The sequence below is a fragment of the Chlorocebus sabaeus genome, chromosome 9 (genome assembly GCF_047675955.1).
Source record: "Chlorocebus sabaeus isolate Y175 chromosome 9, mChlSab1.0.hap1, whole genome shotgun sequence".
Classification (NCBI taxonomy): domain Eukaryota; kingdom Metazoa; phylum Chordata; class Mammalia; order Primates; family Cercopithecidae; genus Chlorocebus; species Chlorocebus sabaeus.
The window spans coordinates 67,145,550-67,157,759 of NC_132912.1; the positions used below are offsets into that span (position 1 = coordinate 67,145,550).

At 44.5% G+C, this 12,210-nt stretch overlaps 2 protein-coding genes across 3 annotated transcripts; both read left to right on the forward strand.

Moving 5' to 3' along the window:
* Positions 1–1,269: 1,269 nt before the first annotated feature.
* Positions 1,270–12,094, forward strand: MRPS16 (mitochondrial ribosomal protein S16). 2 transcript variants are annotated; one of them, XM_073019064.1, is made up of 7 exons: positions 1,270–1,450; positions 1,915–2,175; positions 6,290–6,799; positions 6,979–7,119; positions 7,609–7,863; positions 9,862–9,948; positions 10,272–12,094. In XM_073019064.1, exons 1-3 carry the CDS (start codon positions 1,438–1,440, stop codon positions 6,598–6,600), a joined length of 585 nt encoding a protein of 194 aa, XP_072875165.1. In that variant the 5' UTR covers positions 1,270–1,437; the 3' UTR covers positions 6,601–6,799; positions 6,979–7,119; positions 7,609–7,863; positions 9,862–9,948; positions 10,272–12,094. The 2 variants fall into 2 exon arrangements, with proteins under 2 accessions (XP_072875165.1, XP_007961262.1); XM_007963071.3 differs by lacking the exons at positions 6,290–6,799; positions 6,979–7,119; positions 7,609–7,863; positions 9,862–9,948; positions 10,272–12,094 and adding an exon at positions 2,947–3,197.
* On the forward strand, positions 6,620–12,094 carry DNAJC9 (DnaJ heat shock protein family (Hsp40) member C9). The gene is made up of 5 exons (XM_007963072.3): positions 6,620–6,799; positions 6,979–7,119; positions 7,609–7,863; positions 9,862–9,948; positions 10,272–12,094. The coding sequence occupies exons 1-5, from the start codon at positions 6,620–6,622 to the stop codon at positions 10,386–10,388; spliced, it is 780 nt and encodes a 259-aa protein (XP_007961263.1). The 3' UTR covers positions 10,389–12,094.
* Positions 12,095–12,210: the final 116 nt, after the last annotated feature.

A 12,210-nucleotide genomic window follows, 5' to 3' on the forward strand; every position in this document is an offset into this window, starting at 1 on the left:
GAAAGCTTATTGGATCCCTCCTGGAGGAAGTCTGGTGCTAAGGTCTCTGGCCAGGTTCAGTTAACTGAAATACAAGAATTAAGGCATCATTTTCAAAGGTGGCCCTAGAGGAAGACTGCTATGCTGGGTCACTGTATTAGGGCAAAGAGCATGTTAGCCCTTTGGAACTAACAATAAACGAAAAAAGCTGAATAGAGAGGTCTTTGCTGAAGGTGGAGCTATTGACACCTTCTCACTATTGACACCTTCTCACAGGCATCTTCATGGATCTAAACCACTAGGGCTCCAAGGAGACACCATTACCCTCATCACTGAGGCCATATTCTAGGGCTACAGATGTTAAAAAAAAACAAAAAAACAAAAAAAACATACTTCACCTCTGCCCTGGATCACAGCACGGCAAAAGCAAGAATAGCCTCTCCTTTATTTTTTAAGGTGTGATTGCCTCGACAGGGGTGGGATGGCAATAGGAGGAAAGGTGAGAGGTAAATTAGTTTTAGTTAACGAGAAGGATAAAGTAAACTCTAGTCACTTATAATCCTTCTCCTCGTCTCAGCCCTGACACTACCTCCTCTGTGAAGTCTTCCTCAGCAAGCATTAAGTCTGCCTTCTCTGCTCGCTCTCCTTGCACTGAGTACTATTGATCGCCCTAGTTTCTCCGCTGTCATCTCACGGTCTCCCCAGCGGACTGTGAGCTCCACGAGGAAAGGACAGCACCCTTTAGTATTTGCCTTCTCAGCGTTGCGCCTAGGCAGCAACGCCTGCAAGATGGATGGATGGTGTAGCATTTCTCTTGGAGCGCCTGGGATTCGCCCAAAACTTCTTTTTTTTTTTTTTTTTGGAGACGGAGTCTCGCTCTGTCGCCCAGGTTGGAGTGCAGTGGCGCGATCTCGGCTCACTGCAAGCTCCGCCCCCCGGGTTCACGCCATTCTCCTGCCTCAGCCTCCCGAGTAGCTGGGACTACAGGCGCCCGCCACCTCGCCCGGCTAGTTTTTTGTATTTTTTAGTAGAGACGGGGTTTCACCGTGTTAGCCAGGATGGTCTCGATCTCCTGACCTTGTGATCCGCCCGTCTCGGCCTCCCAAAGTGCTGGGATTACAGGCTTGCGCCACCGCGCCCGGCCCGCCCAAAACTTCTGACTCCAGCAGAGACTCAGAAGCCTGAGAGGGATCGCACCGTCACGCCCACAAGACACCACGAGAAACGCCTCTTTTGCAGCAGTTTAAGGTACGTGTTGCATTGTGGGAAGTATAGGGAGGCAAGCGGAAGAGGCGGGGCGAGTGGACCATCCGTTTCCGGAGTCAAGGTTTTCGGGCTTTGGACTGCTTGACGGTGCGGCATGCAGTTTGTTTCTGTCTGTCTTCTGCCTTGCTAAGGCCGTAGAGCTGGTGCGTGCGGGTAGCGGGGCGCTCCGAGGAGCCGTATGCCGGCAGCGCCATGGTCCACCTCAGTGAGTCATCGGGCCCCCGCGAGACGTACCGGGCGGTCACGGGGCTCGGGAGTTCGGGGCCGGGTGGGGCAGTGCTCTCCCAGGCGCGATGGAGGCAACCCGAACCTGAAGCAGCCACACTGCCTTACATTTGATCCTCCTCTCAGTTTTTTCCCCACTTAATCACCGGTGAAAAATTTCCACCCCACTGAAGCAGCTAAGGTTCGCACAAGGTTGCAGAGCCTAGTGAATGGGAAGCCCATGCCGAGTGGGTTTCGGTATGAGGAGGAGGTCATTGCTGGCTGGAGTGGCCAAGAGGGGTTTCACAAAGAAGAATAGCATCTAAACTGAATTGACAGGAATAGATTGGAAGTGAGACATTTCCGTGGAAAAAGGGAATTGTGCTGTCTGTGTCATTTTGCCCTTTCTGTGCTGTTTTTGTGTGTGTGTGTGTGTGTGTGTCCTAACCAGCTGCTTTTCTACAGGTGCTCTCCTCTACAAGTCCTACCATGGGGGCCACTTAACCATCCGCCTTGCCCTGGGTGGCTGCACCAACCGGCCCTTCTACCGCATTGTGGTTGCTCACAACAAGTGTCCCAGGGATGGCCGTTTCGTAGAGCAGCTGGGCTCCTATGATCCATTGCCCAACAGTCATGGAGAAAAAATCGTTGCCCTCAACCTAGACAGGATCTGTCATTGGATTGGCTGCGGGGCCCACCTCACTAAGCCTATGGAAAAGCTTCTGGGTAACTCAGCTCTGGTCTTATCTTATTGAGGGGATTTTAAACTGAAGTCAGCTCCAGGACAGTGGGTATAAGAATGATTTTTGGCGGGGCATGGTGGCTCATGGGTGTAATCTCAGCACTTTGGGAGGCCGAGGCGGGTGGATCACTTAAGGTCAAGAGTTCGAGACCAGCCTGGCCAACGTGGTGAAACCTCGTCTCTACTAAAAATAAAAAAAAAAATTAGCTGGGCGTGGTGGCACACGCTTGTAGTCCCAGCTATTGGGGAGGCTGAGGCAGGAGAATCACTTGAACCCAGGAGTCGGAGGTTTCAGTGAGCCAAGAGCGCATCACTGCTCTCCAGTCTGGGCAACAGAGGGAGATTCCATCTCAAAGAAAAAAAAAAAGAATTATTTTCATTCCCTCTACACTGCTCAGGACTGAAGTGGGAGCTGAAGTTGTGATCTAATTGGCATTTTGAATCTGGAGGCCCCTTTTGTGGACTCCTTTGTAAGACTTTTTGGGTGACTGGTATTTTATGCTAAAAATGGGAATAGTATGTTTTGAATGGTCATCTGTCAGTTTATCTTTTTTAAAGTAAGGGGAATATTATTAGAAAGTAGACATCCATTGTCTCCTTGCCGGGGAGAAGCAGTACAGAGTTTGGCAAGTGAGGAGCATGGTTTGCATCCATGCACTGGGTCAGATCTCAGACCTCAGTTCTGTGAGACAGAGTTCCTAGGGAAGCATTGGCTTATACGGTGTTATAATAAGTGAAAAATCTGTTGCTTTTAGGTCTTGCTGGCTTTTTCCCTCTGCATCCTATGATGATCACAAATGCTGAGAGACTGCGAAGGAAACGGGCACGTGAAGTCCTCTTAGCTTCTCAGAAAACAGATGCAGAAGCTACAGATACAGAGGCTACAGAAACATAAGTGAGCTGACTTTAGTGAGCATAGCAGTGGGAACAAAGTCAAGGTTCTCTTGAAACACTGCAGAGATCTTAATTTTGTTAGATTTGGAGTTCAATAAATGGAGTATCCTGAGTTGCCCTTTCTCTTCTGGCCTGACCTGCACAGGGCCCATGGAGAGATTTGTTCTTGTGTGACTTAGCACTGGATGTGGGTACTAACTAGCTTTTTTGGACTTTGTCTTGGGATAGACAGTGACTGTGGGAGGATTGGACTTTTGAGTGGGGCTCTGGGTCTCTTGGACAACTTTACAATCTACTGGCTTCCAAGACATCCTGCTTCAAAACCCCCAGCCAGACTATTCACGGCCTGTTCAAATCTTCATGTTCATCTCGCAAGTGTAAAAACAGTTACCTTTCTTACTGATTTTGTAATTGGAGATTTATATTGTCTTGCTTAATGCATATTCTTTTATTCTTTTTTTTTTTTTTTTTTTTTTTTTTGAGATGGAGTCTCGCTTTGTTGCCAGGCTGGAGTGCGGTGGTGCAATCTCAGCTTACTGTAATCTCCGCCTCCTGGGTTCAAGCGATTCTCCTCCCTCACCCTTCCGAGTTGCTGGGGAGCTACAGGTGTGTGCCACCACACCCAGCTAACTTTTTTATTTTTAGTAGAGATGTGGTTTCACCATGTTGGCCAGAATGGTCTTGATCTACTGACCTTGTGATCCGCCCACATTGGCCTCCCAAAGTGCTGGGATTACTGGCATGAGCCAGCACTCCCGGCCTTAATGCATATTCTTAAATATACAAATGTAAATTTGTTATGAAAATTGCTTTTGGGGTTTAATAACCTATCTTTTAAGAATGAGAAACTGCTGGGCTTAAGGGAGTTCAGAATGAATCAAGATTGAACCATTCAAATGTGGCTGTGATTTCTGCATATATCATAGATGGGATCCTTCTGAGAATACTGGAATAGGGAATTAGGACACCAAGCCAATTCAGCTGTGAACCTTATTCTTGTACTTTTCTTTCTTGCTGATAATTTTATGGAGACAGTTAAGAAACCTGCCCTGTGTTAGGATAAACTGTATACCAATAATTTTGACAACCTGTGATGAGTGATGCATTTTACTTCCTGTATCTTTTCCTTCCTACCTTGATGCCAGTAATTTATAAGGGATCTTACAGTTTGAATGTATTTGAATAACTTCAGTATACTTTAGCTCTACTTTTTTTATTTGACTCACAACTATCCATAGGTCTCAAGTATTCCCATGTGTTTTAAAAGCCTGAAGTCAGTGAGATGAAATTCAACATCAGGGCGTGGTAGCGGGCGCCTGTAGTCCCAGCTACTTGGGAGCCTGAGGCAGGAGAATGGCATGAACCCGGGAGGCGGAGCTTGCAGTGAGCTGAGATCCGGCACCGCACTCCAGCCTGGGCGACGGAGCAAGACTCCGTCTCAAAAAAAAAAAAAAAAAAAAAGAATTTGAAGTAACTTGTGAGGAAATAATATAAAGATACCATTGGGGCAATGGCTCACACCTGCGATCTCAGCACTTTGGGAGGCTGAGGTGGAAGGATCACTTGAGACCAGTTTGAGACCAGCCTGGGCAACACAGCAAGACCCCATCTCTACAAAAAATTTAAAAATTAGCTGGGTATGGTGGTGCTCACACATAGTTCCAGCTACTCGGGAAGCTGAGGCAGTAAGATCACTTGAGCCCAGGAGGCCGATACTTAACTGTGATCGTTCTGCTACAGTCCAGCCTGGGTGACAGAGTAAGACCCTGTCTCAAAAAGAAAAGAAAACATTACATAATTTGGCTACAGCATAATAATTTATTTGATTTTCTGGTTTTTTGAAAATTTTAGTTGCAATAAAAGAGTATTTCAATGTGCTATTTCAATTTTCAGTAGCAAATGTGTATATAGAAAAATGTTAAAATTGATGTATTTGAGTACCTTAAAAAATATGAGAAACTGGAAGATAATATCGTAAAGCACCTACATATGTCCTAGGCCTTTTGTGTACAAGATTATTCGTGACGATTGTAAGGCATGAAGGCCGGTAGGATTATCTCTGTTTTACAGATAGGGAAGCTGAGGCCTAGAGGTGGAAACTTGCCCAGTGATGTAAGATTCATACCCCAGTTATGCCCTCCTGGAAAGCCCTTCCCAACATGTTATGTTGTCCATAGAGGGGGAAAAAATGAGCAAAGACAGATGTCTTAACTCTGGTATGTCACTAAGATATAGGAAATTTATAGAGGAGGTTCTATCAATGTGCCCACTTATTTTGTGTTTTATGTTCTGAGAACGATTACCAGCCATCTTAAATTCTGTGGTTGGCAAAGCTCCCCCGGGGTTGTTGCTGGTTGGCCCCTGCTTGCTTTGAGACTTTGATGCCAGGGCAGGTTGAGAGGAACTGACTTCAGCTGAGTTTGATCTTGGACGTGGGAAAGAGAAATGCTTTGAAAATCATGGCAACCCTGGGAGGTTTAAAAGATATTAATGTATCCTGGAGAGTTTGAGGCTTTGCAGAAACTTATTGGCAGAGCAGAATGATTCTGAAAAATGCTAAATCAGTCAGGGGATAAGATTTGATAAGGTATTTTTCTGCCAACTCGGGTATTCACTTAGCATTGTTTATCCTTTGTCTAATACATGTATACGCATACTTCCTTTGTGAGCTTATCCTACTTCCAAAGTTTTATCCCCAGCTTCAGCCTTGCTTTGGGTCTCCAGGCCCAAGTTTCTCACCATCTCTTGGATGATTGCTCCAGCCTACCCTGCTGCCACCTGGGATCCAACATGTTCAAACCCAGCTGTGAACTTCACATTAAAAGAAAGCGCCTTTGCTTCAGCAGTTTGTTATTAAGACGGGGGCTTGGGTCATGTTACCTCCACCAATGTGTAAGGTGAAAGTCCTGTTAGGTAAAAGAGTTTTTGTGTTTTGTGCTTTTTGGGTTTCAGTATAGGGTTTTTCCTGCAGGGCTAGAGGGAAAGTACCCCAGCATTTCCAACCAGTGGGGTGCAAAATTATTTGGGTCTACAGCTTTACCTGTTCCTTTCAGGAACATTTTTGAAAAAAAAACATCTGTTGAACCATGTGAAATTGCTGAATGCTGATGTTTGGCCATTTTCTACTTAAAAAATAGGCCAGCAGTTTGTAAATTCAAGCTAATATATGAACTTTTTGAAAAAGCTGTTCTGGGACACTAAAAGGTAAGACGAACTCCAGATTTCCAGAGCAAGGGGAGGAGAGAACGGAGCAACATCACTTCCTTGAAGACCTGGCTCCTGCGCGCGGCCGGCCGAGGACTCCGACTCCACGCGCCGGTGTTACTTACTGGGGCCGGCGCCTGCCTCGTCACGGCTCGTTTTGCGGCCGCCGTAAAGCGCGGATGCGCGCGCGCGCGGGGGGGTGGTCACGCCCCTTCAGTGCTTGTGACGCAGGCGCCCTGGGCATTTTGGGCGGGAAAAAGAAGCAGTCCGGGGTTGTACCCGGCACGGTTGGCAGCAGCTGCTTCCTCTGAGGTCGTATCCCTGCCCGGCATGGGGCTGCTGGAGCTTTGCGAGGAAGTGTTCGGCACCGCCGACCTTTACCGGGTGCTGGGTGTGCGACGCCAGGCTTCCGACGGCGAGGTCCGACGAGGCTACCACAAGGTGTCCCTGCAGGTACACCCGGACCGGGTGGGCGAGGGCGACAAAGAGGACGCCACCCGCCGCTTCCAGGTATGCAGGGTCACGCCCCGAGGCCGACGGGCCGCCAGGATGTCCCCAGCCTTTTGGCCGCCGGACCCCGTCCGGGGGGAGCGCGCTGAGCTCCGCTTGGCGCCTTCTGATCTTTATTTCTCGCGCCGCGGTTTCGGTGGGAGGAGCAGGGGCGATTTACGGATACTCTCTGCCCTCAGATCCTGGGAAAAGTCTATTCCGTTCTCAGTGACAGAGAACAGAGAGCAGTGTACGATGAGCAGGGAACAGTGGACGAGGACTCTCCTGTGCTCACCCAAGACCGAGACTGGGAGGCGTATTGGCGGCTACTCTTTAAAAAGGTAAAGGACTCTGGAGATTTCTTTATGGCTGTTACCATCAATCAACAAACCTTTATTGACTGCCTCGAAGATCTTGTATTTTGTGTTAATTTTGTAGGAATTAAAATTTTTGAGTTTGGCCTTGAAATATAAATACACGCACACTTACTGAAACAGGCTTTAAATTTCCTGTTAATGTGATTGTTGCACTGAAAAGGGCAGATTTATTTTTTTGCAAGATGTTCTTTATTTTACATATCCAAATGTAAGTCCTGATTCTGGATCTCCTTTCACCGTTGGAAACTTCTCTGGTCCCTAGTTAGCAGATATGAAGATTGGATTTAAAAAGGAGGACTCCGGAAAAGCTTAAGCATAGAAAATCTGGTTCAATAATTTCAGCTCAAGCAACTGTTGCATTGCAGCAATTCAACACCTAACTCTAGTTTTACTAATGTATCTTTTATTTAAAGTAAAATCCTCAAAGTTAAAGCAAATCTCCTTTGTTATCAGATATCTTTAGAGGACATTCAAGCTTTTGAAAAGACATACAAAGGTTCGGAAGAAGAGCTGGCCGATATTAAACAGGCCTATCTGGACTTCAAGGGTGACATGGATCAGATCATGGAGTCTGTGCTTTGCGTGCAGTACACAGAGGAACCTAGGATAAGGAGTATCATTCAGCAGGCTATTGACGCCGGAGAGATCCCATCCTATAATGCCTTTGTCAAAGAATCGAAACAAAAGATGAATGCAAGGAAAAGAAGGGTAAGATTTTGAATACTGTTGATTTATATTTTGACTGCTTCCAAAAAGGATTTGAGGGTATTTACAGCAGTGGAAGTAAATATAAAACTCCAGAAGTAAGGACTAGGGTTAACTTGATCTACAGTTCTGATCTAATAAAATGGGCATACCAGTTTATCAAGAGAAACCTTTTTCTAGTATGTTGTGCTTAAGATGATTTTTATTGCATAGATTGTTTAAATATTACCATAGTAAAGTAGCGCTGAAATCTTATTTCTTATGGGCCAATTCTTATAGCATTGCTGAGGCATTTCTCAGGAGATAAAGTTAGTGGAACCCAGGTACACAGGATGGGCAGTGATCCTTACTCGGTTGAGGGGGTAAAAAGAGAATGACAGAGACTGTCTTGTTAAAAGTGCAGATTTTTGGGCCTTTGCCCAGAGTTTGATTCTTGAGTTGAACACAGAATTTGTTTTCTTTCTTTTTTTTAAAGAAAAACTTCAGCCGTCCCCAACCTTTTTGGTACTAGGGACCTGTTTTGTGGAAGACAGTTTTTCCAGTGACAGTGGGGGTGAGGAGAGTTGGGGGGGTAGTTCAGGATGAAACCTTAGATCATCAGGCATTAGATTCTCTTAAGGAGCACACAACTTTTTAGAACCATTGCTGCCCTCCTGAGTGCCCTCAGGAACTTTTCTGCAGCTTTTACATAGGAGATGCATGCGGAGAGAAAGCTGACGTTTTTGTTTCCGGTGAAAATTCAAAGGGCCTGTTTTGCCTAAATAAGAGGCTGACCTTTCTGGTGAGCTGAGGGGAGCAGTGGAGTGTATATCAAGAGCATTTTGGTTCATAGGCTACACCTGCTAAGACTCCAGCTGACAGTCAAATCTTAAGTTGTTCATTTCCTGAGATGAAACTGAGCACAGCTGCATTCACAGTAGACTGTTAACTTGAGAAACTTCCCTAGAGTTTGAGGAGAAAAATGGCATAGTTTTGAGAGACTGTTCAACAAACCTTAGGGGGATGCTGAATTTAAAGAGATAATTTGAATACAAGGAAATGGGTGTCTTATTGGGATGGGGATCCTAATGTATCATCATCCTCAGTATTAATAGCATTAATTGCTAGTTAGAAAATTCACAAGGGGTGTTGGGGCATCTTATAGTTGTTACCCTAAGGTGTGCTTGTGGTATTTTGTAAACAATGCTCTAGGAACACTTGGCAAAGGAAGGCTGTTTTGAAATCAGGTAAGTAAATGTTAAAACTGAGTTTATTGATGATGTTTCTTCTGACTACCCAGAAGTCATTTTAAACTGGGGTTGTTCACAAGGCACCACCAGTCCCATGTAGTAAATTGGGTTTCCAGGGGAGGAATCAGAAGTACCTGTATCCTAGCAATTGCATCATTTTCTTTCTTTCTTTCTTTCTTTTTTTATTTTTTCCTTCTGTTTTCTAAGAGATGGCATCTCACTCCATCATCCAGGGTGGAGTGCAGAGGCATGATCACAGCTCAGTGCAGCCTCGAACTCCCAGGCTGAAGCCATCTTCCCACCTCAGCCTCCCTAGTAGCTGGGACTACAAGCACATACCACCACACCAGGCTCATTTCTTTTATTTTTTGTAGAGATAAGGTCTCGCTGTGTTACCTAGGTGGGTCTCAAACACCTGAGTTCCAGTAATCCTCCCACCTTGGCCTCCCAAGGTATGGGGATTACAGGTGTGAGCCACCGTATCTGGCCTCATGTTCCCTTTTATCACCATGTGATTTATGAGTGCCAAAGTACTTGCTACCTCTAGTAAGTAGAATTGGGGAAAAAACAAATGGTAATTGGAATCGGAGGATCTATGCTTGCTATCAGCATTGTTGCCTTTTAATGAATGACATAGTTATGTAATTCTGTTCATTTTGTCTATTCATATAATCCTCAAATTGAAACAGTATTATAGATTTGTTTTTGGGAAAGAGAATGTATTTTAAGCATTTTCTGGTGGCCCTGAGTCTCATGTGAGTTTCTGTTTCAGGCTCAGGAAGAGGCGAAAGAAGCAGAAATGAGCAGAAAGGAGTTGGGGCTTGATGAAGGCGTAGATAGCCTGAAGGCAGCCATTCAGGTAAACTTGGCAGTTTGTTGCCACATCTTTAATGATCTGATTCCTATTGCTAATATTTTCTTTGGAATGTTGTATTTTGTTTTCTTCTTTTAAGACGTAAGTCGCATACCATCCGTTTGTCCTTTTAAAGTGTACAGTTTGGTGGTTTTTAATGTATTTACAAAGTTTTACAATTATTAACACCAATTGTAGGACATTTTCACCATTCCAAAAAAACTCCTACCCATTAGTAGTTACTCCACTTTTCCAGCCCCTGGCAACCACTAAGTACCTTCTGTCTGTGGATAATGTTGTGAAAGCTTGTGTTTTAACTTCTCAAACAGAGCAGACAAAAGGATCGGCAAAAGGAAATGGACAATTTTCTGGCTCAGATGGAAGCAAAGTACTGCAAATCTTCCAAAGGAGGAGGGAAAAAATCTCTCAAGAAAGAAAAGAAATAATGGAAGTTTTCTCTTCAAAGGTCCTTAGGTGTAAATTGATGCCATCGTAGGCAAGGTGCAGGCAAGATTTGAAGGCAAAAGTCAACTCTTGAGAAAAGGTGTCTTTCCAGCCTGAATTTTTCAGATTGACTGGACCAAGCATCTTAGTATTTCCTAGAAAGCACTTGCCATTGCGTGAGGTCTTACCAGAAGGAACTTGGTGGTGACGGTTGGGAGGGCGGAGGGAGGTAGTGTCCTTCCTGACAGCACTTGCCTCCATAGATCTTCGGTACACAGAACTCTTATCTAAGATGTGGTTCTGTTCATGCTGTTTTCTGCAGTGTGCGTGTCTGTTAGATTAGGCTCTCTACCCAGCTAGAACATCTTCCAAATACTTGCTGGACAGCTGTCTTCCACATACTTCCCAGTTTACATTTGGTCTTAATGATCTTGAATAGACCCTCTCTTCATTTTACTCAGCCAGGTTTTGTACTGATGTACGGGTGTTAAATTACTTCAAGCATTTTTGTAAGAGTTGTATATGATTAAATAAAAAAGTAAAACATGATGATTAAGTTCTGGGGGCTTTGTAAATGATCCCAGTAAAAATGTGACCTAGAAGAAATGCGAATGGTGTTTAGGATGAGAGAAAAGTGGAAAACAATAGCCCCTGTCAGCTTTATAATAGAGAGCTTGGTTTCCCTAGCATAGAGAGATGTGTGTTGTAGTCCTGCCACTGATTGCTGAATGTCTTTCACTGAGCTTGTCTGAATCTGTCTCCTTTTATAAAAGTTATTACATCAAAACAAAGAGTGAAATACAAACTTGTCAAACTGTATGTATTAAATATGTCCAGTTTTTTGGTTTAAAAAAAATTGCACCGGCTTTGAGGGAAAACAGGGTGAGGGAATTGGGCTAAATGACTTCTTAGAGGCCCCTTTCTGACTCTTTAACTTTGAAAGGCAAGCGATATTGATCTAATTTTTTGTTTGTTTGTTTGTTTGTTTTTGAGGCGGAGTCTGGCTCTCTTGCCCAGGCTGGGGTGCAGTGGCGGGATGTCAGCTCACTGCAAGCTCCGCCTCCTGGGTTCACGCCATTCTCCTGCCTCAGCCTCCCGAGTAGCTGGGACTACAGGCGCCCGCCATCTCGCCTGGCTAGTTTTTTGTATTTTTTAGTAGAGACGGGGTTTCACTGTGTTAGCCAGGATGGTCTCGATCCCCTGACCTCGTGATCCGCCCGTTTCGGCCTCCCAAAGTGCTGGGATTACAGGCTTGAGCCACCGCGCCCGGCCGATCTAATTGTTATAGTGAACTTGTGGTAATGGTTTGTGAGAACAATACAGAGATTTTCATTTCTATTTAGATGAGTTGGTATGAGAATATATGGAACTTTTTTAGGAACTGTTTAAATGTTTGATTTTTAGACTATTAAATATGCCATATGCATAAAGTAAGCCTTTAGCTCTAAGGTAAAGACGACACATTTTCAGTTTGTGACTACAAATAGGTTAAAAATAGTTTTTAATTGTATTAAAAATATAATTTAATGCAGGTTCTTTGAAGCATCTGTCTTCATATGGCATTAGAACACCTTGGTATAAAAAAATGTTATTGTAATTTATGATTATTGAATTTATCCATTCTGAAAATTAATAAGATCTAAAACTGGCATGACAATCAAGATTTGTATTTAGTGAAATTTAAAATAAATTTAAGCCATAGTTAAAACTGTTGCTGCTTTCATGAATGCCCTTAGGAAAAGGTCCACAGTAAAGTCAGGAAGCTGAACCTCTCCTGCTGTTTATAGGATATGTTTATGCTGAATTAATTGCCAGGGTTTCTTA